The sequence below is a fragment of the Myotis myotis genome, unplaced genomic scaffold (genome assembly GCF_014108235.1).
Source record: "Myotis myotis isolate mMyoMyo1 unplaced genomic scaffold, mMyoMyo1.p scaffold_m19_p_9, whole genome shotgun sequence".
Taxonomy (NCBI): Eukaryota; Metazoa; Chordata; class Mammalia; order Chiroptera; family Vespertilionidae; genus Myotis; species Myotis myotis.
This window is the reverse complement of record NW_023416401.1, coordinates 63,439,823-63,463,243: the sequence shown is the minus strand read 5'-3', so window position 1 is coordinate 63,463,243 and position 23,421 is coordinate 63,439,823. Positions and strand designations below refer to the sequence as shown.

General features: G+C 47.4%; 1 protein-coding gene across 3 annotated transcripts; it reads left to right on the top strand.

Annotated features, from left to right (window-relative positions):
- Positions 1 to 16,954: 16,954 nt before the first annotated feature.
- Positions 16,955 to 23,421, top strand: IDH3B (isocitrate dehydrogenase (NAD(+)) 3 non-catalytic subunit beta). 3 transcript variants are annotated; one of them, XR_004969900.1, is made up of 13 exons: positions 16,956 to 17,060; positions 17,182 to 17,262; positions 17,390 to 17,488; positions 17,601 to 17,721; positions 20,672 to 20,732; positions 20,809 to 20,941; positions 21,049 to 21,182; positions 21,274 to 21,376; positions 21,473 to 21,619; positions 21,793 to 21,887; positions 21,997 to 22,057; positions 23,010 to 23,205; positions 23,300 to 23,421. XR_004969900.1 is itself a non-coding variant. In XM_036321746.1 (12 exons), exons 1-12 carry the CDS (start codon positions 17,025 to 17,027, stop codon positions 23,399 to 23,401), a joined length of 1,173 nt encoding a protein of 390 aa, XP_036177639.1. In that variant the 5' UTR covers positions 16,955 to 17,024; the 3' UTR covers positions 23,402 to 23,421. The 3 variants fall into 3 exon arrangements, 2 of the variants coding, with proteins under 2 accessions (XP_036177639.1, XP_036177640.1); XM_036321746.1 differs by lacking the exon at positions 23,010 to 23,205 and having other exon boundaries at positions 16,955 to 17,060; XM_036321747.1 differs by having other exon boundaries at positions 23,010 to 23,421.

The following is a 23,421-nucleotide window of genomic DNA, read 5'->3' as shown; positions in this document are numbered from 1 at the left end:
AGCATAGGTAAGACTAGAACAGTTCAATGGGTGGGTCTGGGGTCCTTGCTTCAGAGCGGAAGCTTCTAGCGCCTGGAGCATCATGCTTGTGCCGAGGATGTCACACTGAGGAGCTTGGAATTTTTCCTGTCCGCCTGGCTTTAAAACAGTATCTTAAAATTTGGCAGAACTCTTCCATCCTCCCCTCTCTTCCCCCTCCCCCGCCCCCCCCCCCCCAAGGGGGTGCAGCACCAGAGAAAACAGATCTGAAGCGGTGCATTCGGCAGAAGTTGGTCCATAGCGCCCCCTAGAGGTTCCATAGTGTCAGGCCGGCACTTGGATCCACTTGACGCCAAGATCATTAAAATATAGGAAGGATAAAAAAATAATAATAACAAAGCATGCATTAAATATGGCTGTTCAAATAGCTCCACGAAGAAAACAGAAATGACGAGGGCCATCCAAGAGGATTCCTGGTGGGTATGCCCAGTTCAGCCTTCCTCCCTGCTGACTGCTGAGGTTTCTGCAGCGACTTCAGGAAAATCCTGCACCACCGGTGTTAGTCTTGCCTTAGGATCCCATTTCCCGAATCCAGGCTGAGCTATTCACCCCTAAACAGTAAGACAACGAGAGCTATAGGTGGACGCGTTGGCAGGGGAGTTGAGCCGCCATCTTCAATCTCTGGGCTGGAGCAAAGGCTGCCTGTCCCCTCGATATTCCTGGTTGTTCACAGCCCTTCTAATCATGAGCCATCTCAAAGACAGTCAGTCTGAATCCCCGTTGAGAACGACGAAGGGAATGGTTTTTCCTGGTGCAGCAAGGTCTTCTCCAGGCTGGCTGCTCTCCCAGCTTTACCGTAAGAGCGGGCCCAGGACCTGCAGGTTTCTAACCTAAAGCTGTGACAGCACCCAACACTACCCTGGAGGGCTGTCTCTTAGCTACCCACAGGCAGTGGCAGAAAATCTGAAATATATATATATATATATATATATATATATATATATATATATATATATATGTAAATGTTCAAGTACAAGCGAAAACTTATTTAGAAAGTCACAGAGGTAGAAGGAACAAATTACAGCAGCGGAAGAAGGGCCCTTGGATCTTTTTTTTTTTTTTCCAGAGAGAGAGGAAGGGAGAGAAATAGAAACATCAATGATGAGAAGCATCGATCGGCTGTCTCCAGCTGCCTCCTGCACACTGGGGATCAAATCCTGACTGAATTCAACTATGACTTCCTGGTTCATGGGTCCACGCTCAACCACTGAGCGTGGACCAGGCTTTTTTTTTTCTTAAAGAGAGATATGTCTTAATAGAACAGGGTTATCACTTATTGGCCTGCAGCTCTTGCAGATGGGAATTTGGTTCCTTTTCTTATGTATCCATAGTGTTCAGAACAGTGCCTAGCACACAAATATTTATGGAATTAGGACTTGTCTGAGAGACAGAGGTCAGGAGCTCATGACTGACTTGGTATATGGGTTCCACAGGGTGTCTCAAGTAGATGGGCTCAGCACACCTGCTCTCTGTCCCCTAGCCCTGCTCTGCCCTGTCACTCAGGCATATTCCTGGGGTACAGAGCGTCAGGGTCTCTCCCTCTTACCCTTCAATGGCCACTTGGCCAATTGGAGCCAGGTCCTTGCAATGCACAACATGGTGAAAAGGATTTGGGGTCTGGAGACTTGAGTAGGCAATATTATTGTTTAATTATTATAATATTTAATACTAGAGGCCCAGTGCACGAAATTTGTGCATGGGGGGTGTTTCTTAGCCCGGCCTGCTCCCTCTCCAATCTGGGACACCCCTCTCGCAATCCAGGACCACTGGCTCCTAACCACTCACCTGCCTGCCTGCCTAATGCCCCCAACTGCCTTCCCCTGCCAGCCTGGTCGCCCCCAGTCAAGGCACATACCTAGATTTCAGGTTTGATCCCTGGTCAGGGTGCATATGGGAGATAATCTGATGGATGTTTCTCTTTCACATCAGTGTTTCTCTCTTTCTCTTTCCCTTCCTCTCTAATATCAATAAAAATAAAAACCATATCTTGGGTGAGGATTTTTAAAAAGTGGTGGACCTCATACTTTACAGCAGCCTGTATGTGGGCATTTCTTTTTACTAGCAAGATCATTTCACATGGGCGAAATGTATATGGATGGTCAATTTGACCTAATGTACAACTTTTATTATTTTTAGTTAAAAAATAGTTATTTGTGGGCTGGAGGGGATCAGTTAGGGGGAGGAAGGAGGACATATGTAATATTTTCAGTAAGAAAGATTTTTTGGAGAAAACCAAGATGGCGGCATAGGTAAACACCAGAAATTGCTGCCTCGCACAACCACTTTAAAAATACAACTAAAAGACGGAACAGACATCATCCAGAACCACAGGAAGGCTGGCTGAGTGGAAATTCTACAACTAGAAGGAAAGAGAAAAGCATACCGAGACTCAGAGGAGGCGCAGTATGGAAGTAAAATACAAAGGGGCGGAGGTGCATGCGGAGAGGGCTGGCAGCTGAGGTCACAATTGTCGTTTTCAATCGGGAGGGAGTCTCAGGCTCTGAGCTCCAGTTCCGGGCGAGTCTCTGGGGACCCAGACTCATATGGGAGAAACGGGACTATCTGGCATCGGTCGGAATTCGAGGGCAGCTTTCTCTCAGAGGCACACGCAGCGATTGCCGGGGCCTCTGAGGACAGGACTGAGAGCAGTCATACTGCTCGCTCCGCCCACCCTGTTGATCCTCTGGGACCCCGCCCCACCCAAGCCGTGCACAGAGACTTTTGCATATGTAAGGCCCGGCCCTTTGTAATCTGAAAATTACTTAAACTGAAGCTGCCCCAAGGCCCCAGGGCAACTTGCATTGCTTTACAGCTGGCTTCTGCTGGGTAGCCCCAGGCAGAGGCTAGATTAGCACCTCCTTAGATCCAAGAGCCAATGTACCCAGTGGTCAGAGTGGGACCATCCAATTACAACTGCACAGATCCATAAGGGACACACTCAGGGGGCAGACTCAGTGAGCACCAAAGCCCCACTGAAGCAAGTCTTGCCCCAGAAGGTGTCTTCAGCACAGAAGTTCTCCCACCGTAGACACAGCTGATTCTCACAGCCAATTGGCCTGGAGGTCAAATCTTCCCAGTGTTACCTACAAAAATCAAGGCTTAACTACAACAAGACTGTGCACAAAGCCCACAAGGGGGTGCACCAAGAGTGTCTACCTCAGGTAATTGGGGAGGCTGAGCCACTAGGCCCTATAGGACACTTAGCACAGAAAGCCACTCTATTGACACAGCGAAGCATAAAAAATGCCGAGACAAAGAAACAGGACACAAATGACAGAAATGGAGGAAAGCAAACTACTGGATACAGAGTTCAAAACCACACTTTTGAGGTTTTTCAAGAATTTTCTAGAAACCACCGATAAACTTAATGAGACCCTCAAGAAATCTAGTGAGACCCTCGATGTTATGATAAAGGACCAACTAGAAATTAAGCATACACTGACTGAAATAAAGAATATTATACAGACTCCCAACAGCAGACCAGAGGATCGCAAGAATCAAGTCAAAGATTTGAAATACAAAGAAGCAAAAAACACCCAACCGGGCCGAAACCGGTTTGGCTCAGTGGATAGAGCGTCGGCTTGCGGACTGAAAGGTCCCAGGTTCGATTCCGGTCAAGGGCATGTACCTTGGTTTCGGGCACATCCCCAGTAGGAGATGTGCAGGAGGCAGCTGATCGATGTTTCTCTCTCATTGATGTTTCTAACTCTCTATCTCTCTCCCTTCCTCTCTGTAAAAAATCAATAAAATATATAAAAAACAAACAAACAAAAAAACACCCAACCGGAAAAGCAAAATGAAAAAAGAATCCAAAAATAGGTAGTGTAAGGAGCCTCTGGAACAGCTTCAAGCATACCAACATCAGAATTATAAGGGTGCCAGAAGAAGGGAGAGAGCAAGATATTTGAAGAAATAATGACAGAAAACTTCCCCTACCTGGTGAAAGAAATAGACTTACAAGTCCAGGAAGCGCAGAGAACCCCAAACAAAAGGAATTCAATGAGGACCACACCAAGACACATCATAATTAAAATGCCAAGAGCAAAAGACAAAGAGAGAATCTTAAAAGCAGCAAGAGAAAGAAACTCAGTTACCTACAAGGGAGTACCCATACGACTGTCAGCTGATTTCTCAACAGAAACTTTGCAGGCCAGAAGGGAACTGCAAGAAATAGTCAAAGTGATGAATAACAAGAACCTACAACCAAGATTACTTTATCCAGCAAAGCTATCATTCAGAATTGAAGGTTAGATAAAGAGCTTCACAGATAAGAAAAAGCTAAAGGAGTTCATCACCACCAAACCAGTATTATATGAAATGCTGAAAGGTATCCTTTAAGAAGAGGAAGAAGAAGAAAAAGGTAAAGATACAAATTATGAACAACAAATACACATCTATCAACAAGTGAATCTAAAAATCAAGTGAATAAATAATCTGATGAACAGAATGAACTGGTGATTATAATAGAACCAGGGACATAGAAAGGGAATGGACTGACTATTCTTGGCGGGGAGGGAAAGGGGTGTGGGGGATGCGGGAAGAGACTGGACAAAGATCGTGCACCTATGGATGAGGACAGAGGGTGAGGAGTGAGGGTGGAGGGTGGGGTGGGAACTTGGAGGAGGGGAGTTATGGGGGGAAAAAAGAGGAACAAATGTAATAATCTGAACAATAAAGATTTAATTTAAAAAAAGATTTTTTTAAAAAGTTATTTGATTTTTAAATTATGGCATAACACAGCAAATTGCCCATGTGTATAAACCTCAATAAATTTTTACACATGTACATACCCATATAACCACCGCCCTGATTAAGATACAAGCCATTTCCAACATCCCATCGCTGGTACCTCCTCCTGGTCAATACATGCCCTGCAGAAGTAACTCCTCTCCTGACTTCTCACACTGTAAACTGATTTTTCCCATACCTGGAGTTCATATAAAAGGTATCATGCACTGTGTAGTGTTTTGTTTTGCTTTTATTCATCATTATATCTGTAAGATTTATCCATGGTATTGTAAGAGTAGATCATTTATTTTCATTTGTGTAGTATTCTGTAAAAGTTTTTTTGTGTGCGTGCTTCTCATGCCTGGTTTTGTCACTCATTCATGAAACTGTGGATCCCATAGTTTGGCCCTCCTGGCCATATTCTCAGTCCCACAATGCTCTGTTTCTCCTTGGCCCTGACGCATCCTCCACCACTTCTTCACTCCCTGAAACATCTGCCAAACCCTTTAAAAACCCTTCTGCATAACTAACCAGCCTCCTCATATTCCCAGCATTCCTTTTAAAGATTTCTCTCACCTCCAGCCCTAACTGAACCCGGATGACACCTGTTCGGGATGAATGTTATGTCCCCCTGAAGTTTATGTTTTAAATCCCTGACACCCGTTGTGACTGTATTTGGAGATAGAGCCTGTGAGGAGGTGATAAAGTTTAAATGAGATCATAGGGATGGAGCTCTAATCTGATAGAGCTAGTGCTCTTATAAGAAGGAAAGATAGAGCAGAGCGCTCTCTCCACCCTGTGAGAACACAGCGAGAAAGTGGCCATCTGCAAGCCAGGAAGAGAGTCCTCACCAGGAACTGAATCGGCTGGCACCTTGATCTTGGACTTCCCAGCTTCCGGTACTGTAAGAAAATAAATTTATTTTGTGCGGGTGGTGGGCTCGGTTGGGCATCGTCCTGTGCACCTAAAAGTTACCAGTATGATTCCTGGTCAGGGCACGTGCCCGGGTGGCGGGCTCGATCCCTGGTGTGCAGGAAACAGCTGATCAGTGTCACCCTCTCACATTGATATTTCTCTCTCCCTTCTTCTCTATCTAAAAATCAATTTTAAAATCTTAAAAAAAAAGAAAAGAAATTTTTGTTGTATAAACCCCGTCTATGGTATTTTGCTGTGGCAGCCTGAGCAGACTAAGACAACACCCAGGACACCCTTTATCCTAACGGAAGGTCCTTCCTAGCAATTACTGTTTATTCTCTTTCCTCCCACTACATGGCAGTATTTGCAATTTGCCACCCACCCACTGCTACTTTCAAGCCAATAAGTTAACCTGTTACTGCTTCATGGATGCTGGCAGAAGACCTGAAATTCCAGGAGAAGAAACAGAGAAATCTGTTACAGCACAGCAAGTAGCAAGAGCATCATGTTTGCATCAGCTCTTCTTGGCCCTTCAGTCCCACAGGGACCATGTGGAGGAGCCCTGTGGGTGCTGTGCATACAGTGGGTTTGTGTTGCATCTGAGGAACACGGGCATGGGGAATCCACCTCTTTTCTAGAAGGCAATAGCATGCTCTTTGTCCTAGAGAGAGATAGTACGTCATTCTCAAGGTTGGTTGCTGCACACACACCGCTGACCAGGAACCAAATAGTCCATGCAACAAACAGAACAGAAAGAATCTCATGGATACAGAGAACACATTGATGGTTTCCAGCTGGGAGGTGGGTAGGGAGCCTGGGTGACAAAGGTGAAGGGGTTAAGAAATACAAATGGGCAGTTGTAAAGATAGTCATGGGGAATAGTACAGCCCAGGGAATATAGTCAGTAATATTGTGATAGCTGTGTATGGTATCAGATGGGTCCTAGACTTGCTGGGGTGATCTCTTTGTAAGTTACATAAGTACCTAATCACTATGTTGTACACCTGAAACTAATACAATAATGTATGTCAACTGTAACTGAAAAATAAATTATAAGAGAAAAGAAATAATCCGGACAGAGTGGTCAGGGCCTTGTATTCTTGGCATGCCCAGTAAAAAATGAGCAGTGGTGCACAGGGCCTGTGGCAGCTCGCCTCCCCCAACAACGGGCCCCACACATTCTTGGCTGAGCGTGAATATTCAGATGAGTATGCCACTCCACCCGCCACTCTGATTAATCTGATCAGCAGAGGCTGGGACCAAATCTGCTCAATCTGCCTCAGAGAGAATTTAATTAAGGCTACTATCAATAGAACGTCAAGCAGCAAAATGAGGCCAACCTGAAGTGCTGGCTTCAACCGTGCCACCCAGGATCCCACACTCAGTCACCTGTGAATAAGTCTTATCTTATTTCAAGCAGCCAGGATATAGTCTGAAGTCAGGTTATTATCTATTAAAATTCTCACAAGTGAGTTTTAGACTAGTCTGCTGATCTTTGATGTCATTGCTAATAATTATAGGAGAAAACAGATAAGCCAAAAAGCAACCCTCAGCTCTAATAAGGAGACATGCCATGACCCACATATAAAAATATACTCTAGCCGAAACCGGTTTGGCTCAGTGGATAGAGCGTCGGCCTGCGGACTGAAAGGTCCCAGGTTCGATTCCGGTCAAGGGCATGTACCTGGGTTGTGGGCACATCCCCAGTGGGAGATGTGCAGGAGGCAGCTGATCGATGTTTCTCTCTCATCAATGTTTCTGACTCTCTATCTCTCTTCCTTTCTCGCTGTAAAAAATCAATAAAATATATATTAAAAAATATATATATATATACTCTAAAGCAGTGATGGCGAACCTATGCCACGCCTGTCAGAGGTGACACGCGAACTCATTTTTTAGGGTTGATTTTTCTTTGTTAAATGGCATTTAAATATATAAAATAAATATCAAAAATATAAATCTTTGTTTTACTATGGTTGCAAATATCAAAGAAATTTCTATATGTGACACGGCACCAGAGTTAAGTTAGGGTTTTTCAAAATGCTGACACGCCGAGCTCAAAAGGTTCGCCATCACTGCTCTAAAGGGTCACATACAAACATACACACATCACTCCAAGTCAAGATTTGGTTTTAAGCCCGGCTCAGTGGTTGAGTGTCGCCCAATGAACCAGAAGGTCATGGTTTGATTCCTGGTCAGGGCACATGCCCGGGTTTCGGGCTCAATCTCCAGTACGGGGTGTGCAAGAGGCAGCCAATCAATGATTCTCTCTCATCATTGATGTTTCTATCTCTCCCTCTGCCTTCCTCTCTGATATCAATAAAAATATATTTTAAAAAAGATTTGGTTTTAAATCTGATTTGCATCATCATGACACTGGTTTGGTTAAGTCACATGGGCAGTGTTACCAAATAGTTGCAGCCTCAGCTGCCATATAGGAACCAAAGCCAATTGGGTGACAGGAAAAGTACATGCATTTGTGCCAGTCAGATTGAAACAAGGTTGTGCTGGATGGTGTGTTTGTACAGTATGGGGTTGGGGGAGGTTCCATATTCAGGAGCTGCCATTGATGGCAAAGGGCACAAATAGTTTAGTAATAGCCAGGCCCACATGAGTTCCTCCGTTTCTATAGCATAAGGACAGGCTGACAAGCCCAGAGGGGTCAGGCTGCCAGCTGAAGCTTGACTCAGATGAACCTGGTGATGCTTTTGTTGGCTGCAGTGTTGAAACTAGGGAACAAAGAGCACACTAACTGTCCCCTCTCCCTGCACCTGCTGGCATCACCAGCCTCCATAGCCACAAAATCAGTGTGTCCCTTCCCAGTAGCTAAGACTTCATCTTTTTTTCCTACTCGTGCCCTGATCTTTCATCTGAAGGGACCAGATACGAGGGAGACAAAATTGACAAAACTCACAGAGACCCATTATATCTCCCACCTTGGCCTCCCTGGGCCAGTGTAGGGGGATTTGGCAAGCAGTGTACTCAGCCAAGTCATCATCACTTTTATGAATCATCTAAATCCATCAGGAGAATCCAGGTGGTAAGTCAGAATTACATTTGAACCCCCAGGCCTCCTTTTGCCAGGCTGACACCTGGAAGGTGTACCAACTGGGCTGGCCTATGGTTATTATTGTTGGAAGGGCACCATGCCCAGAGGTAATCAAAATCTAAAATCTTCAAAATAGGTCTATCTAACCTTCCACCCCTTTGTCTTGCTAACTACTCAGGAAATGGTTGCGAGGAGATGATTCTTGTCTGGGGATAGCTGTGTTCAGGGACCACACTGCCTCACACAGGTATGCGGGTCAAAGGAGTTACGGGAGGTAGCCAGAAGCTTTTTGAGATTACTTGTGAAGAAGCCATTCCAGAGCTCAATAACATGAGGTGTCTGGTCTGCAGATGGTAGGGAGCATGGCATGGCCATCGAATACCTTGACTTATTGTTGGGTGGCTTTTGCAACAAAGGTCACGTCATTGTCGGACTGTAAAACCAAAAACTAGATGTGGCTTAGTTACAAGGGCCACAACGGTATGGCCAGAGTCTCCTGATTGGACTAGAACAGCAACACTATAACCTGAAAATGTGCTCTCTGCAGTGAGGCAACCACGACGGTTTGGAGAAGGGGTCAAAGGTCTGAGGTAGGTACTCAATGCTCCAGGAGCTGGTAGTAGTGACACCTGTGCAATGTGACCTCTTTAATCTAAGACTTTCGGGAGGTGTCACAAGTCTGGGATGCAGCAGTGGTTCTGCATCGAAAACAGTTCTTGACTTTGTGCCCAGTCCATGATGGCCGACATGGTGCCAGGACTGGTGCAGTGATCCAGGCAGTGGTGGCAGTTGTGTAGGCAGTGCAGGTGGGATCGGCAGCTTCATTCCAGTTGGTCTTATTTGATACCCTTGCCACAAGCATCTCCATGAGTGACCCAGGTTGTCTGATTGGCAGCTGAATTTGTTTCCACAGTTTGCAGCTCCACAGAAGAATGTCTTTAATTGACAATCTTTCAGACACAACAGCTAGCCATTGGCAATGGCACAAAAGGCATGAAAAATGTAACCAAGCTTCATCAGGGAAGGTGTGGGCCAGGACTATTAGCACTGCCTTGAGTTCTGCTCATTGAGCACAATGAGCATGCCTGCTTTTTATTTATTTTCTAGAGGCTCGGTGCATGGATTCATGCACCGGTGGGGTCCCTCCGCCTGGCCTGCACCCTCTCGCAATCCAGGAACCCTTGGGGGATGCCGGAGAGCCAGTTTTGGCCCAATCCCCATACGCCAGGCTGAGGGACCCCACTGTGCACTGGGCCAGTTTCAGCCCGATCCCTGCAGGCCAGGCCAAGGGAACCCACTGGTGCACAAATCCATGCACCAGGCCTCTAGTATGCATATAAGATCTTTGGTTAATCTCTTCCTGCCCTCTACCCTCTGAGATTCATCAGTCTGTTCCATGTTTCCATGCCTGTGGTTTCCACTCCTTCACTGAGTGTCTGCCCCCCGGTGGTCAGTGCACATCATAACTATTGGCCTATCAGATGGTCAGACGGTCACTTAGGCTTTTATATAGAGAGATTATTTTTAAATATATATATATATATATTTTTTAAATCCTCACCCAAGGATATTTTTCCATTGATTTTAGAGAGAGAGAGAGTGGAAGAGGGAAAGAGAGAGAAACATCGATGTGAGAGAAACACATCAATTGGTTGCCTCCTGCATGCACCCTGACCAGGCCAGGGAGGAGCCTGCAACCTAGGTACTTGCCCTTGACCAGAATCGAACCTGGGACTCTTTGGTCCACAGGCCGATGCTCTATCCACTGAGCCAAACCGGCTAGGGCTAAATATATGTTTATTGATTTCAGAGAGGAAGGGAGAGGGAGAGATAGAAACATCAATGACGAGAGAGAATCATTGGCCGGCTGTCTCTTGCACGCCCGCCCCTCCCCCCCTCCGCCCCCCCCAACTGGGGATCGAGCCAGTAACTCAGGCATGGGAATTTAACTGTGACCTCCTGTTTCATGGGTAGATGCTCAACCACTGGGCACACACCTGTTTTTTAAATTCTTCATAGCTGGTGCTGAGGTTGAATGTGGACACCATTTGGTGTCAGTACAGCCGAACCACCAGCGAACCAGGCAGGCACTTGGGGGGCCCTCTGTGAATTGAGGGTCCCATTGAGCTAGCAGCTTTGCTTCAGGTGATCAAGTGAGGAATGAAGTTTTCCCCAAAGGAATTGCCATTCTTGTAAAGCCCAGCTAAGGTTAGGGCTAGGAAAGCTGTGCTCTTGAATACAGCATTTACACTTGACTAGTAAGACCTTTTGTGCTCTTCCCTTTATAACCACCAAATCCGAGTTGATTTGGATCATCCCCAAATGGGAGTCACGGGACCGCTATGGGTCTTTTCTTTTTAAGAAGGGTTGTATTTGGTGACTATGTCCGGCAGGTGGCACTGTGGTGCTGGAAATGGCCTCAGTAATTTTTCCTGATTATGTTTCTCCTCTTGGAAGCCTATATGGTTTCTTCTGGACCATCCCAGAGGGTTCAAGAGTCACCTCTGAACACACAGCAGTCTCTGAATGGGCGAGTCCCCTCTGGAACCGACGGCGTTTACAGTACAAGCCTGGACAAACATCAATACCAGTTATCCTTTCAGCAGTGGCAGCCCCAATGACAGTGCAGTACATTGAACTGGCCCAAAGGACCCACACACAGGGCCACTTTAATTTCCTTTTCCCAATGAAAACTTTGCTCAAAGCCCACCAGTTGAAATTGGGGGATTTTTTTTTTTTTTTACCTTATGGGAAAACAAACCAAGGAGTTTCCTGTGTGCGGATCAGGAGCTATGGCAACAGCTTCAGAGCATGCTGTTCCAGAGGGGAGAGCAGGAGTGTGGGAAGGCTAACCCATGGGGGTGGGGCAGCTGGGAGGCTTTTACTCTCTCTTGGCCTCTGGCTTCAGGACTGGTGCAGCACTGCATTCTCCCCTGTGCCTCTAGCTTCAGTACAAGACCATTGCCACTCTGCCCCTCTCAAACCCCCAAGCCCAGGACCACTGCGTTTCTTGGAACTTCAGCCACCCCTGCCTGCCTGCATCCAACAACAGGACTGGGTAAGACCGTAACATGGGTGCTTGGGTCCTACAGAGTTGTAAACATTTGAGGCCGTCACCTCTATGGAAGTTCCCAGCATACCCCACTTTTTCTTCAATGCTGCTGAGGAGGGAGTAGCGTGGGGAGAGAGACGGGGGAGCACAGAGGGAGAGAAAGGCCTGTGCAAGTAAGCAAGACTTTTGTTCACTTTGGGTTTGAATGGCCACTTGTTGGGCTCAACCAAATACACTGAAGCTCTATTTCAGACACCCTGGATCATGCCATTTTATTACAGCTTTCAGGACCCTTTGATTCAGAAGCCACATCCGTATTGCCCTTTGAGTGGGGCTGTGGGCTTGTGCCCCTTTGTCACAGCAGCCCTTCCCCCTCTGGCATGGAGGAGTGAGCAGGAACACAGCACCACTCAGGTGGCTTGTTTCCGTCTGCTTCCCACTGCTTGGCCTCGTTGACAGGTAGGATGGTGGGAGACCCTCCCTCTAGTCACCCTCAGCCTGCCACCCACCATGTGGAAGATTCACTAACATATTCGAGGGGGTCTTCTCATAACCTCTGATCTGGTCCCCTGGGTCCTTGTCCTTCCTCTTCCAGAAAGCCATGTCTCCGCCAGCATCCCATCCTCACTGTCAAACCGTCAGGGCCTGGCATTTGAGTTTACCCTGCTGACTAGTTAATAACAACCAGTCTTACTATTTCATGGATGCTGGCCAAGCAAGATGAGACTCCTGGGTCAGAGACAAAGGACTTTATGACTCATGGCACAGCAAGCAACACAGCATAATGTTTCCATTGGCTTCCTTTCCCTCACATCCCACAAGGGCAATGTGGAGGGCCCTGTAGATGCTGTGCATGCAGTGGGTTTGTGTTGCATCTGAGGAACATGGAGTTTGGAGAACCCACCTCTTTTACAGCAGGGGGTAAGCAAGCTTGCGCTTAGTCCTAGAGGGAGATATTACCTCATCCCTCCAGGGTGCTCACTGCAATGCAAGTCTGAGAAATGGTGTGGGCAAGAGGAGTTAGGACGTTGCATTCTTGGCACAGCCAGCAAGAATGCACAGGGACACTCAGGGACCATGGCCAACTGCCTTTCCCAATAGTTCCTATCCCATGTCCACTTCTAAGTTATGTATGCCTGTCTCTTTTTAAAAAGCCTCAGGTCTCAGCCCTGATGCCCAAACTGGGTGATTGCAGAAGAAACAAAGAAAGAGAAATGCAAACTCTTTTAAGATCACAGACGCAGCCCTAACCGGTTTGGTTCAGTGGATAGAGTGGCGGCCTGCAGACTGAAGGGTCCCAGGTTCGATTCTGGTCAAGGGCATGTACCTTGGTTGCGGGCACATCCCCAGTGGGGGGGTGTGCGGGAGGCAGCTGATCCATGTTTCTCTCTCATCGATGTTTCTAACTCTCTATCCCTCTCCCTTTCTCTCCGTAAAAAAAATCAATAAAATATATTTTTAAAAATATCCTCAGGTGAGGATTAAAAAAAAAAAAGTATATACTTAAAGAATAATATATCACAACCAAGATGGCTTTTCTAACATATAAGGATGGTTCTATATTGAAAAGCACATTAATATATATTGATTCAAAGATAAACTTCATTCATTCAGTTAGCAGATACATATGAGGCAGTGGTTGATAACGAGAGAATCCCAGCTTTCATTGCACTTTCATTCAACTGAGAAACAGACAATAAACAAACGAACAAATATAAAACACTGAGACAGATATAACTGAGACAGATATAACTGAGACAATAAAGCTGAGTGAGGTAACACATACCAGCAGTTTCACATTGTCTGACCTAATATATACGTGAGGATTTAGTATTTAATAAAGGTAGAATTTATTATCTGGAAGAAAAGATAATAAATGATTCTGAGGCAGTTAGCTAACCCTTTGGAAAAAAATTAGGTATTTATCTTTCACCTTTTACAAAACTACATGTCAGATAAATTAATAGCCTAACCCGTTGGCAAACTGCGGCTCACGAGCCACATGCGGCTCTTTGGCCCCTTGAGTGTGGCTCTTTCACAAAATACCAACTTCTGCGCATGGGCCACGAAGTTTCAATCGCACTGTACATGTGCGCCCGCACGTGGTATTTTGTGAAAGAGCCACACTCAAGGGGCCAAAGAGCCGCATGTGGCTCGCGAGCCGCAGTTTGCCAACCACTGGCCTAAACCATATTAACAACACAAAACCATAACAGCATTAGAAAAACTATTGGAGAATATGTTTATCATTTTAAGGGAAAGGAAGCCTTCTGGGACAAAGCTAGAACTTTGAAGAAAAAGGCAGACATGCTTCTGTATCACATAGGATACAAGTAGAAATGGTGTGTGCAAATTCCAGAAAGTGCCATTACAGGGCCTGGGGCTTCTGCTTTTCTCCTCTCTGTCCTTCTTGCTGGTTGAAATACATACATGATGGCTGGAGGTAGAATAACTGTCTCAGATATTTTTAAAATATATTATTTTATTGATTTCAGAGAGGAAGGGAAAGGGAGAGAGAGAGAGAGAGAGAGAGAGAGAGAGAGAGAGAGAGAGAGAGAGAGAAACATCAATGATGAGAGAGAATCATTGATTAGCTGCCTCCTACATGTCCCCTACTGGGGATCAAGCCTGCAACTCAGGCATGTGCCCTGACCGGGAATCGAACCATGACCTCCTGGTTCCTAGGTCGATGTTCAATCACTGAGCCACACCGGTGGGGTGTCTCAGATCTTGAATGAACTTGGGAATGGAGGCCTAGCAAAGTGGACCAATAAGACTGCAGAGTCTGAGCTTCTGACACTACGGAGGGCCGATCCAGCCATGAACCAACTGTTATTGGAACTTTTAAAAAAATATATATTTTATTGATTTTTTACAGAGAGGAAGGGAGAGGGATAGAGAGTTAGAAACACCGATGAGCGAGAAACATCAATCAGCTGCCTCCTGCACACCTCCTACTGGGGATGTGCCCGCAACCAAGGTACATGCCCTTGACCGGAATCGAACCTGGGACCTTTCAGTCCGCAGGACGATGCTCTATCCACTGAGCCTAACCGGTTAGGGCTGTAATTGGAACTTTTATGTGAGCAAGAAACAAACCCTTCTCTTGTTTGAGCTGTGGTTATGCTGCATGTTGTCACTCACTAATCCTAATTGATACACCTGCACAATCCCAGGTGAAGGATCATGACTGGTGAACACCAGTGGTTCTCAACTCTGGTTGACTTTTAGATTCATCCAGGGAGCTTTTAAAGAACACTAGTATCTGGGCCCCACTCCAGACCAATTACATCAAAACCTCTGGTGGTAGGATCCAGACACAGGTATTTTTTTAAAAGCTTCTCAGCTGGCCCGAATGTACAGCCAGGATGTGTAGAATTAGTTTAAGCCGATCAGGACAAACCTCTTCCCCTCTTTCCCAGTTTTTCTTGCAGTAGGAATGGTCATGAACCTATCTCTGGCCTGTGATACCTCAGTGGAAATCTGTTGAGACTATTTCTGGGAACACTTAGATTTCCGATAAGAAGGAGAAGATATAGTTGGGACTGTTCGTTCTCCCCCTTCCCAGCTTTGAATGCAGAAGCAATGTCCAGAGCTGCAGCAGCCATATGGATAGTATGAGGCACCATGGATGAGGATCTCAGACAACACACTAGGCTGGCAGAGTGGAAAGGGAGAGGGCCTCCATCTCAGGGGCCTCTCCAAGCAGCTAAACGAGTCCCAGGAACTCCTCAACTTCAGAAGCCAACAACTCTTATTTGTTTAATGAGTTTCCTGATTGTTGTAGCAGAAAACATTCATAACCGAAACACACATGGGCACAGGTGCTTTGTCGGGGAGGGCACTTTCTGACATTTATCATGTGTATAAAGAATACTGTACAGGGATGTACACAGCAATATTGTTGGTCATGACCCAAACTAGAAACCACTTAAATCCATCAACTTGAGAAAGGCTCAATAAATTTAGCAAGTTCACATTATAGAATACTATGCAGCAAAGTAAAATAATAAGTGCTCCTTCTCTAAGCCATGTTATCTTAGCTCTCTAAGACACTGTTGAGTGAAAAACATAAATTATAAGGACAATAATTATATAGAATATGAAACCATCTATTCTGAAGCACACACCCATACTCTAAAAACAATACTGTATAGCCCTGGCGGGGAGGTTCAGTTGGTTGGGCGTCATCCCATGCACCAAAAAAAGGTTGCTGGTTTGATTCCCAGTCAGGGCACATGCCCGGGGTGCAAGCTCGATCCCTGGTGGGGGGCATGCAGGAGGCAGCCAATGGCTATCTCACTCTCACATGATGTCTCTCTCTCCCTCTAAAAATCAATAAAAATATATTTAAAAAACCTCTTCCCTATGCATGTACACACGCATGGACAGAATATACAGTATTATTTTTTTAATCCTCACTCGAGGACCTGCTTACTGATTTTAGGGAAGGGTCTGCTCCTTGGGGACAGAGTGAGAGACGGAGAGAAGCTCCACACTTCTGGGCGTGAAAGGGGGATCTTCTGGGTGGGGCCTTTCACGCTCAGGGGGGAAGATGGACGGGAACTAACTTTCTTCTGGGCTTGCCCTCATCTCTAATGTCTACAGGAAAGCCCACAGGGGGCGGGGTCAAAACCCAATGCAAATTCTACTGTAATTACCCGGGCCCTAGAAAGGTCACACTGGCACTGAGGTCCTGTCATCTTCCTCCGGGCGGTCTGCTGGGCCGCCGTAGAGAGGGGCCCGCAGGCATGTTGGCCCGACCCTGCTCAGGGGCCACATACCAGTGACGGCCGCCCGTTCTCCTTCACGGCCCCCGGGCAGGCCTCACCCAGCCGCGCCTGTCTAGCCTCCTACCGAACAGCCACGTCCTCCGCCTGCGGCGGTCAGTGCCCTTCACCAGCCCCTTCACCCGCCGACTGCCGCAGGGGTCGCACCTCGGGACTCAGTTCAGGTCTTCGTTTGCTAAACATAAAACCTGGTATTCTCTTCCATGTTAGGGTGAAGTGTCAATATAAGTTAAATATAGCGGCTGGGAGAAAGGCAATACACCAAGCGGTTGCGTGCGCCGTCCGTCTCCCGGGGACGGGGAGCAGAAGGGAACGGAAGGGAAAGGGAAGGGTGCGGGGCGCCGGCGGGAGGAAGAGCGCACCCCCCGGGGTCCTGGGCCTGACCGGAAGTCAGGGTGCAGAGCCGCTCGGGCTTCCGGCGTCACTTCCCTCGCGACTTCCTGCGAGGAACATGGCGGCGCTCAGCAGTGTCCGCTGGCTGACCCGAGTGAGGCGGGGAGCGGGCCAGGCCGGGCCGGGCGGGCGGGGGTCGGCGGGCTTTTACCCGGCTCCCCGGAGTGTTCCGGGCGGGGGTCCAGGCCGACCTCACGGGCTGTGTCTCTTCGCAGGCGCTGGTCGCCGCCCCCACGCCTGGGGCATGGAGGGGCCTGGGTACCTCTGCCGTTTCGCACTCCGTCTCGCGGAGCCAGGTAAGCGCAAGGCCCGCTCGGGCCTCGCCCCGTCCCGCCCCCTCCCCGGCTCCCCGGCCCCCCAGCCCTCCCCTCCCCCGGACTCCTGCCCCTACCATCGCACCATCTCTGACGGCCCCGGTCGCAGGCCGAGGACGTGAAGGTGGAGGGCGCCTTTCCTGTGACCATGGTGCCCGGAGACGGCGTGGGGCCCGAGCTGATGCACGCGGTCAAGGAGGTGTTCAAGGCGAGTTGCCTGGGGAATCGGCGGCAGGGACGGTGGGGCGGGGGGTGGGGGGGCGGCTTGGAAAGAACTTAGTTGATCCTGACCCTGTCGTGCTTGGGGTCCGTCTCGGAAGGCTGCCAGCGTCCCCGTGGAGTTTCAGGAGCATTACCTGAGCGAGGTGCAGAATATGGCTTCGGAGGAGAAGCTGGAGCAAGTTCTGAGCTCCATGAAGGAGAACAAGGTGGCCCTCATTGGTACGTGTGCCCTCCCGCCTATGTGTCATTTGAAATCAAATGAACAAATGTTCATCAAGCTTCCCTCCACGCACATGGCTGCACGAACTCTCCCTGAGCTCCCAGCGGGTCGTGACCATTGCTTCCTTCCAGCCGGAACACAGGAGCTGAGAGATGGGAGCTGTCTCCGCAAACTCGGAGTCTGCCATGGGGCTACACCACGGGTCGTCCCGGCTTGTTAATTGTGTTTATAGCATGCTGCTCCGGCCACCGCTTTTCTGCCTTCCCTCTGCGTCCCTCCTTGCATCCCCTCATTAGATTTTTTGGTTTCCAGTTCTGTCCCCGCAGTCCATTTTCTGCATCTCTTCTCTTGGAAAGACCAGCATGACTTTGCCAGGCCCAGCCTTAGCCTAGGACAGTAAGTTCTTTATACAGTGACTCTCAGCTCTCTGCCTTCATTTCCACAGCACTTGTTCTGTGCTATGGACTAGGCTGTGTTAGTTTCCAAATACATGAACTACCTTGATTTATGCTGTTCCTTCTGCCCAGGATGTCCGGATGCTACCTGTCAGAGTCCTCCTCACTCACTGTCTTGGTCTCCCAGGACTGTCATAACCAATTATCACGCAACTGGTGGCTTAAGATAACAGAAATTTTATTCTTTCACAGTTCTGGAGGTCAGAATTCCAGAGTTAAGGTCTTGGCAGGGCCCTCTCTGAAGGCTTAGGGGAGAACTCTTGCAGCCCCTGGTGGCACCTGGCAGCTCCTGGCGCTCCTTGGCTTGTAGATGCATCACTCCAATCTCTGCCTCTGTCTTCTGGCTTTTTCCTCTCTGTGTCTGTGTATCTATTTCTACTCCTTTTTTTGTATAAGGGCTTGTCATTGGATTTTGGGCCCACCCTAATCCAAGTTGATTTCATCTCAAGATCCTTAATTGTATCTGCAAACACTCTTTCTTTTCTTTTTCTTTTTTTTTTCTAACACTGTTTCTTAAATAAGGTCACATTTATAGGTTGAGGTATAGACATATCATTTTGGGGGTTACTGTTCAATCTACTACACTCACTTTACCTAAGGTCTGGCTGAAGTGCCAGTCGTTCTGTGATGTTTCCTGATATTACCACAGGGAATTTCTTTGTGTTTCTATGTATGTCGTTAAAATCCTTTCATATATATATATTTTTCATATATATATATTTTTAAATATTTCTTTATTGATTTCAGAGAGGAAGGGAGAGGGAGAAACATCAGTGATGAGAGAGAATCATTGGTCGGCTGCCTCCTGCACGCCCCCTACTGGGGATCGAGCCTGCAACCTGGGCATGTGCCCTTGGCCAGAATTGAACTGGGACCCTTCCAACCGCAAGCCGACACTCTATCCACTGAGCCAAACTGGCTAGGGCCCCATGGTTTTTATTTATTTATTTTAAAATATACATTTTTAAAAATTGATTTAAGAGAGGAAGGGAGAGGGAGAGAGAGAAACATCAAAGATGAGAGAGAATCATTGTTCAGCTGCCTCCTGCACGCCCCCTCCTGGGGATCGAGCCTGCAACCCAGGCATATGCCCTTGAGTGGAATCAAACCTGTGACCCTTCAGTTCCTAGGCCAGCGTTCTATCCACTGAGCCAAACCATCTAGGGCTTCTCCCATGGTTTTTAAAAACCATGTCCTTTATATTATCTATCTTCCTCACTATATTGTTTGCTCCTTGGGGACAGAAGGTATGTGTTGTGTTTTTGGTTGATAAACCTAGTACCTTCCTTACACATACTCCATACTCAATAATTGTTGGTGGAGAAATGTCAACTAGGTAGACACAGAAAGGTCATAGACCCCTTAGCATTGTTTCTCAACATATTAAACCCAGGCTCTTTGATAACATGAAGAAAATCTTCTGTCTTCCTTTTAGGTCACTTTGAGGTTTCAACATAAAGGGTATCCCAAAATTCACGCAAGAAGTAATTTTGATAGAAAACACAGGTTTATAATTAAAAATTGTAAATTTTTTATTGATTCATAAAGTATACAGTATAGGGCAGTGATGGCGAACCTTTTGAGCTTGGCATATCAGCATTTTGAAAAACCCTAACTTAACTCTGGTGCCGTGTCACATATAGAAATTTTTTGATATTTGCAACCATAGTAAAACAAAGACATATTTTTGATATTTATTTTTATATATTTAAGTGCCATTTAACAAAGAAAAATCAACCAAAAAAATGAGTTCGCGTGTCACCTCTGACACGCGTGTCATAGGTTCGCCATCACTGGTATAGGGTTATGTATGGAATAGCATATCAGGTAAGTGGCCTCCACGGCTTTGCTGGCACATACACACTCTTTAGTTGAAATTTTCCATGACTGTTTTGCATAAATGTGGCTGAATTTCGATGAGGCTCATTTTCATCTTGATGGCTTGGTTAATCGACAAGATTGTCGCATTTGGGGTTCAGAAAATCCACGAGTGATTGTTGAGAAACAAATGCATCCACAACGTGTCACTGTTTGGTGCGGATTTTGGGCTGGAGGCATCATCGGACCATTCTTCTTCGAAAATGCGGCTGCTCAGGCAATAACAAAAGAGTGCGTATGTGCCAGCAAAGCCGTGGAGGCTACTTACCCGATATATATGCTATTCCATACATAACCCTATACTGTATACTTTATGAATCAATAAAAAATTTAGAATTTTTAATTATAAACCCGTGTTTTCTATCAAAATTACTTCTTGCGTGAATTTTGGGACACCCTTTACATGTGACTAAAAATAAAACGGTTAGAATGTTTCTGGTTTTAACTGCATTATTCTCCTTTGCCCCATCCCTCCAGAGAAGTTTAAGGGTCGCTGCTTGGGAGTGGGAGATGGGAGTCTGGGTTGCATTCTGTCACTGAGGGGATTGGACACTGAGTTTCCTTTGGTTTGGCTTGTGCCTGACATTTCCCCACTCCTGCAACTTTGTTTGTGCAGGAAAGATCCACACCCCGATGGAATATAAAGGGGATCTAGCCTCCTATGATATGCGACTGAGGTAAGTGGTGGGAGCTATGGGTCAGAGGGATTCTGGGGCACCAGGCACAGTGTTGATGGCTCTGTCCCACCCCCAGGCGTAAGTTGGACTTGTTTGCCAATGTAGTCCATGTGAAGTCACTTTCTGGGTACAAGACTCGACACAACAATCTAGATCTGGTGATCATTCGAGAGCAGACAGAAGGGGAGTACAGCTCTCTGGAACATGAGGTGAGGTCCTAGAAATTGGGGAGGGCAGAGGTGAATGTGGGAGAGAGGCACAGCTCCTTCTTCCTTTCTTTCCAGTATCACTCAGCTATTTCTCTCTTCCTACCCAGAGTGCAAAGGGTGTGATTGAGTGCTTGAAGATTATCACGCGAACCAAATCTCAACGGATTGCAAAATTCGCTTTTGACTATGCCACTAAGAAGGGGCGGAACAAGGTCACGGCTGTCCACAAGGCCAACATCATGTGAGGGACATGGCTTTGCGTGGGGTAGGTTCCTGGGAAGGTAGTCCCCTGCACTCTCTTGCTGAATCTGTTCCCTTTGGCCTATGGACAGGAAACTTGGGGATGGGTTGTTTCTGCAGTGCTGTGAGGAAATTGCTGAACTGTACCCCAAAATCAAGTTTGATACAATGATCATAGACAACTGTTGCATGCAGGTAAGGCCCTCCTTGTGTGTGCACTCCCTCAGTGCTGAGGGAGAGCAAGGAGTGGAATTTACTTCTCTTCTCCATGCCCATATTTCTCCCTGCCAGCTGGTGCAGAATCCTTACCAGTTTGATGTGCTGGTGATGCCGAATCTGTATGGGAACATTATTGACAATCTGGCTGCTGGCCTGGTTGGGGGAGCTGGTGTGGTACCTGGTGAGAGCTACAGTGCAGAGTATGCAGTCTTTGAGATGGTGAGTGAGGCCACCTTCTCTAGTTCTGTGTGCCCTTCCTCTGACCTCAGGTTCCGCCTGATAGTTTCATGCCATGCCTCCTCAGTGTACCTGGCCTAACCTCTCTTTTCCTTGATCTTAGTTTCTGCATAATGTCTGCTCCCAGTGACTCTGGCCTGCCCTTCTTTTCACAGGGTGCCCGGCACCCATTTGCCCAGGCAGTGGGCAGAAATATAGCCAACCCCACAGCCATGCTTCTGTCAGCTTCCAACATGCTGCGACACCTCAAGTAGGTTGTGGTGGGCTGGAGGAGGCCAGGTGTTGAGAGGGAGCACAGGTGGGGAAATTAGGGCCTGATGAAGGGGGAAATTTTAATTTCTTCCTCTCTACATTGACAGTCTGGAATATCACTCCAACATGATTGCAGATGCAGTGAAGAAGGTGATCAAAGTTGGCAAGGTGAGTTTAGAAAGGCTGTGGGGTTCAAGGCCTCAGAACTACTCTCTGGGTAACCTGAATTGGGGTCTCCTTTCCCTATAGGTCCCCAGACCATCTGCTCTCTGATCTTGCCCATCCCTCTCAGGGCTGCTCTTCACCTCTCTCCTCTTGGCTGTTTCATCCTCTAGATCAGTGGTCACCAACCGGTATCTGCGGGCCACTGGTGGTCCGTGAGGTCTGAAAGGTTGGTGACCGCTGCTCTAGATCTCTTTTGCCTTTTAGTTCCCATCTGCTATTCCCTTTCCTGCTCCATCCATTGGCTCTTTTATGGACATCTTTTGTTTTTTAATCCTCACCCGAGGACATGCTGAGAAAGATCGATTGCCCTCCTTACGTGCCCCAACCGGGGATCAAATCTGCAACCCAGGTATGTGCCCTGATTGGGACTCAAACCGGCAACCTTTTGGTGCACAGGACAATGGTCAATCAACTGAACCACTTTGGCCAGGCTTATTGGGCATCTTAATGCTGAATTTGCAGCTCTCTATCTAGGGGGAGAGCAAGGGGATGGAGGAGCAGAGGGAGGTAGCAGGCAGGATGAGGCAAGGGTGTCAGTCACCTTCTCCACCCTGGAAGCCCATCCTCCTTTGCATCCTCTTGCCATTTCCTTCCTTCCACTTGTCTCCAAGGCATCTCATCCTGTCTTCAGTCTCCATTTCCTATCTTCCCTCCTGCTCAGCTTCCCATCCATTCTGTCCAGGTTGCAGTTGATCGCTCTAGTAGTGACTTTGGCCCTCAGAAGACCTGAGTGGACAAGTCCATGTTCTTCAAACCTAGCAACCTTCCTGCATCTGCTGCATCGTCTTCTTTCTGGCTGTTATCCCATCTTGGACTCCCATTTCATCAGTGCCCTACCCTCCTTCATGGGCTCTCTTCTCTTCTTTCCCACGGCTATTGCCGGTGGTGGCTGTAGGTGCGGACACGAGACATGGGCGGCTACAGCACCACAACCGACTTCATCCAGTCCGTCATCGGCCACCTGCACCCCTATGGGGGCTAGAGCCCCTTTATTCCCTTCAACCTCACGAGGACCATACCACCCACATCTCCCTTCAGTGCAGTGGACCAGAGAAGAGCCCTTAAACCATAATCACCTGGGCAGAGCCTAGGTTGTCCTGGGGCTGGCTTCCTTAGGGAAACTATAATGGGGGGAGGGTAGGGATGGGCCCAGGTCACAGGGGTGATGACAATTCTCCCCCACAGGTTCGAACTCCTGACATGGGTGGCTATGCCACCTGCCGAGACTTCACTGAGGCTGTCATTGATGCCCTGCCCCAAGCACATCCATATAAAGGTGTCAAATAAAACATAAAATTATAAATCAA

What these genes read in the sequence shown, in the direction of transcription:
- IDH3B (XM_036321746.1), top strand. Translation starts at nt 17,025, where the DNA reads ATGGCGGCGCTCAGCAGTGTCCGCTGGCTGACCCGA. An exon ending in TCCTATGATATGCGACTGAG is followed by an intron (nt 20,733 to 20,808) that starts GTAAGTGGTGGG and finishes TCCCACCCCCAG; the next exon opens with GCGTAAGTTGGACTTGTTTG. An exon ending in GTCCACAAGGCCAACATCAT is followed by an intron (nt 21,183 to 21,273) that starts GTGAGGGACATG and finishes GCCTATGGACAG; the next exon opens with GAAACTTGGGGATGGGTTGT.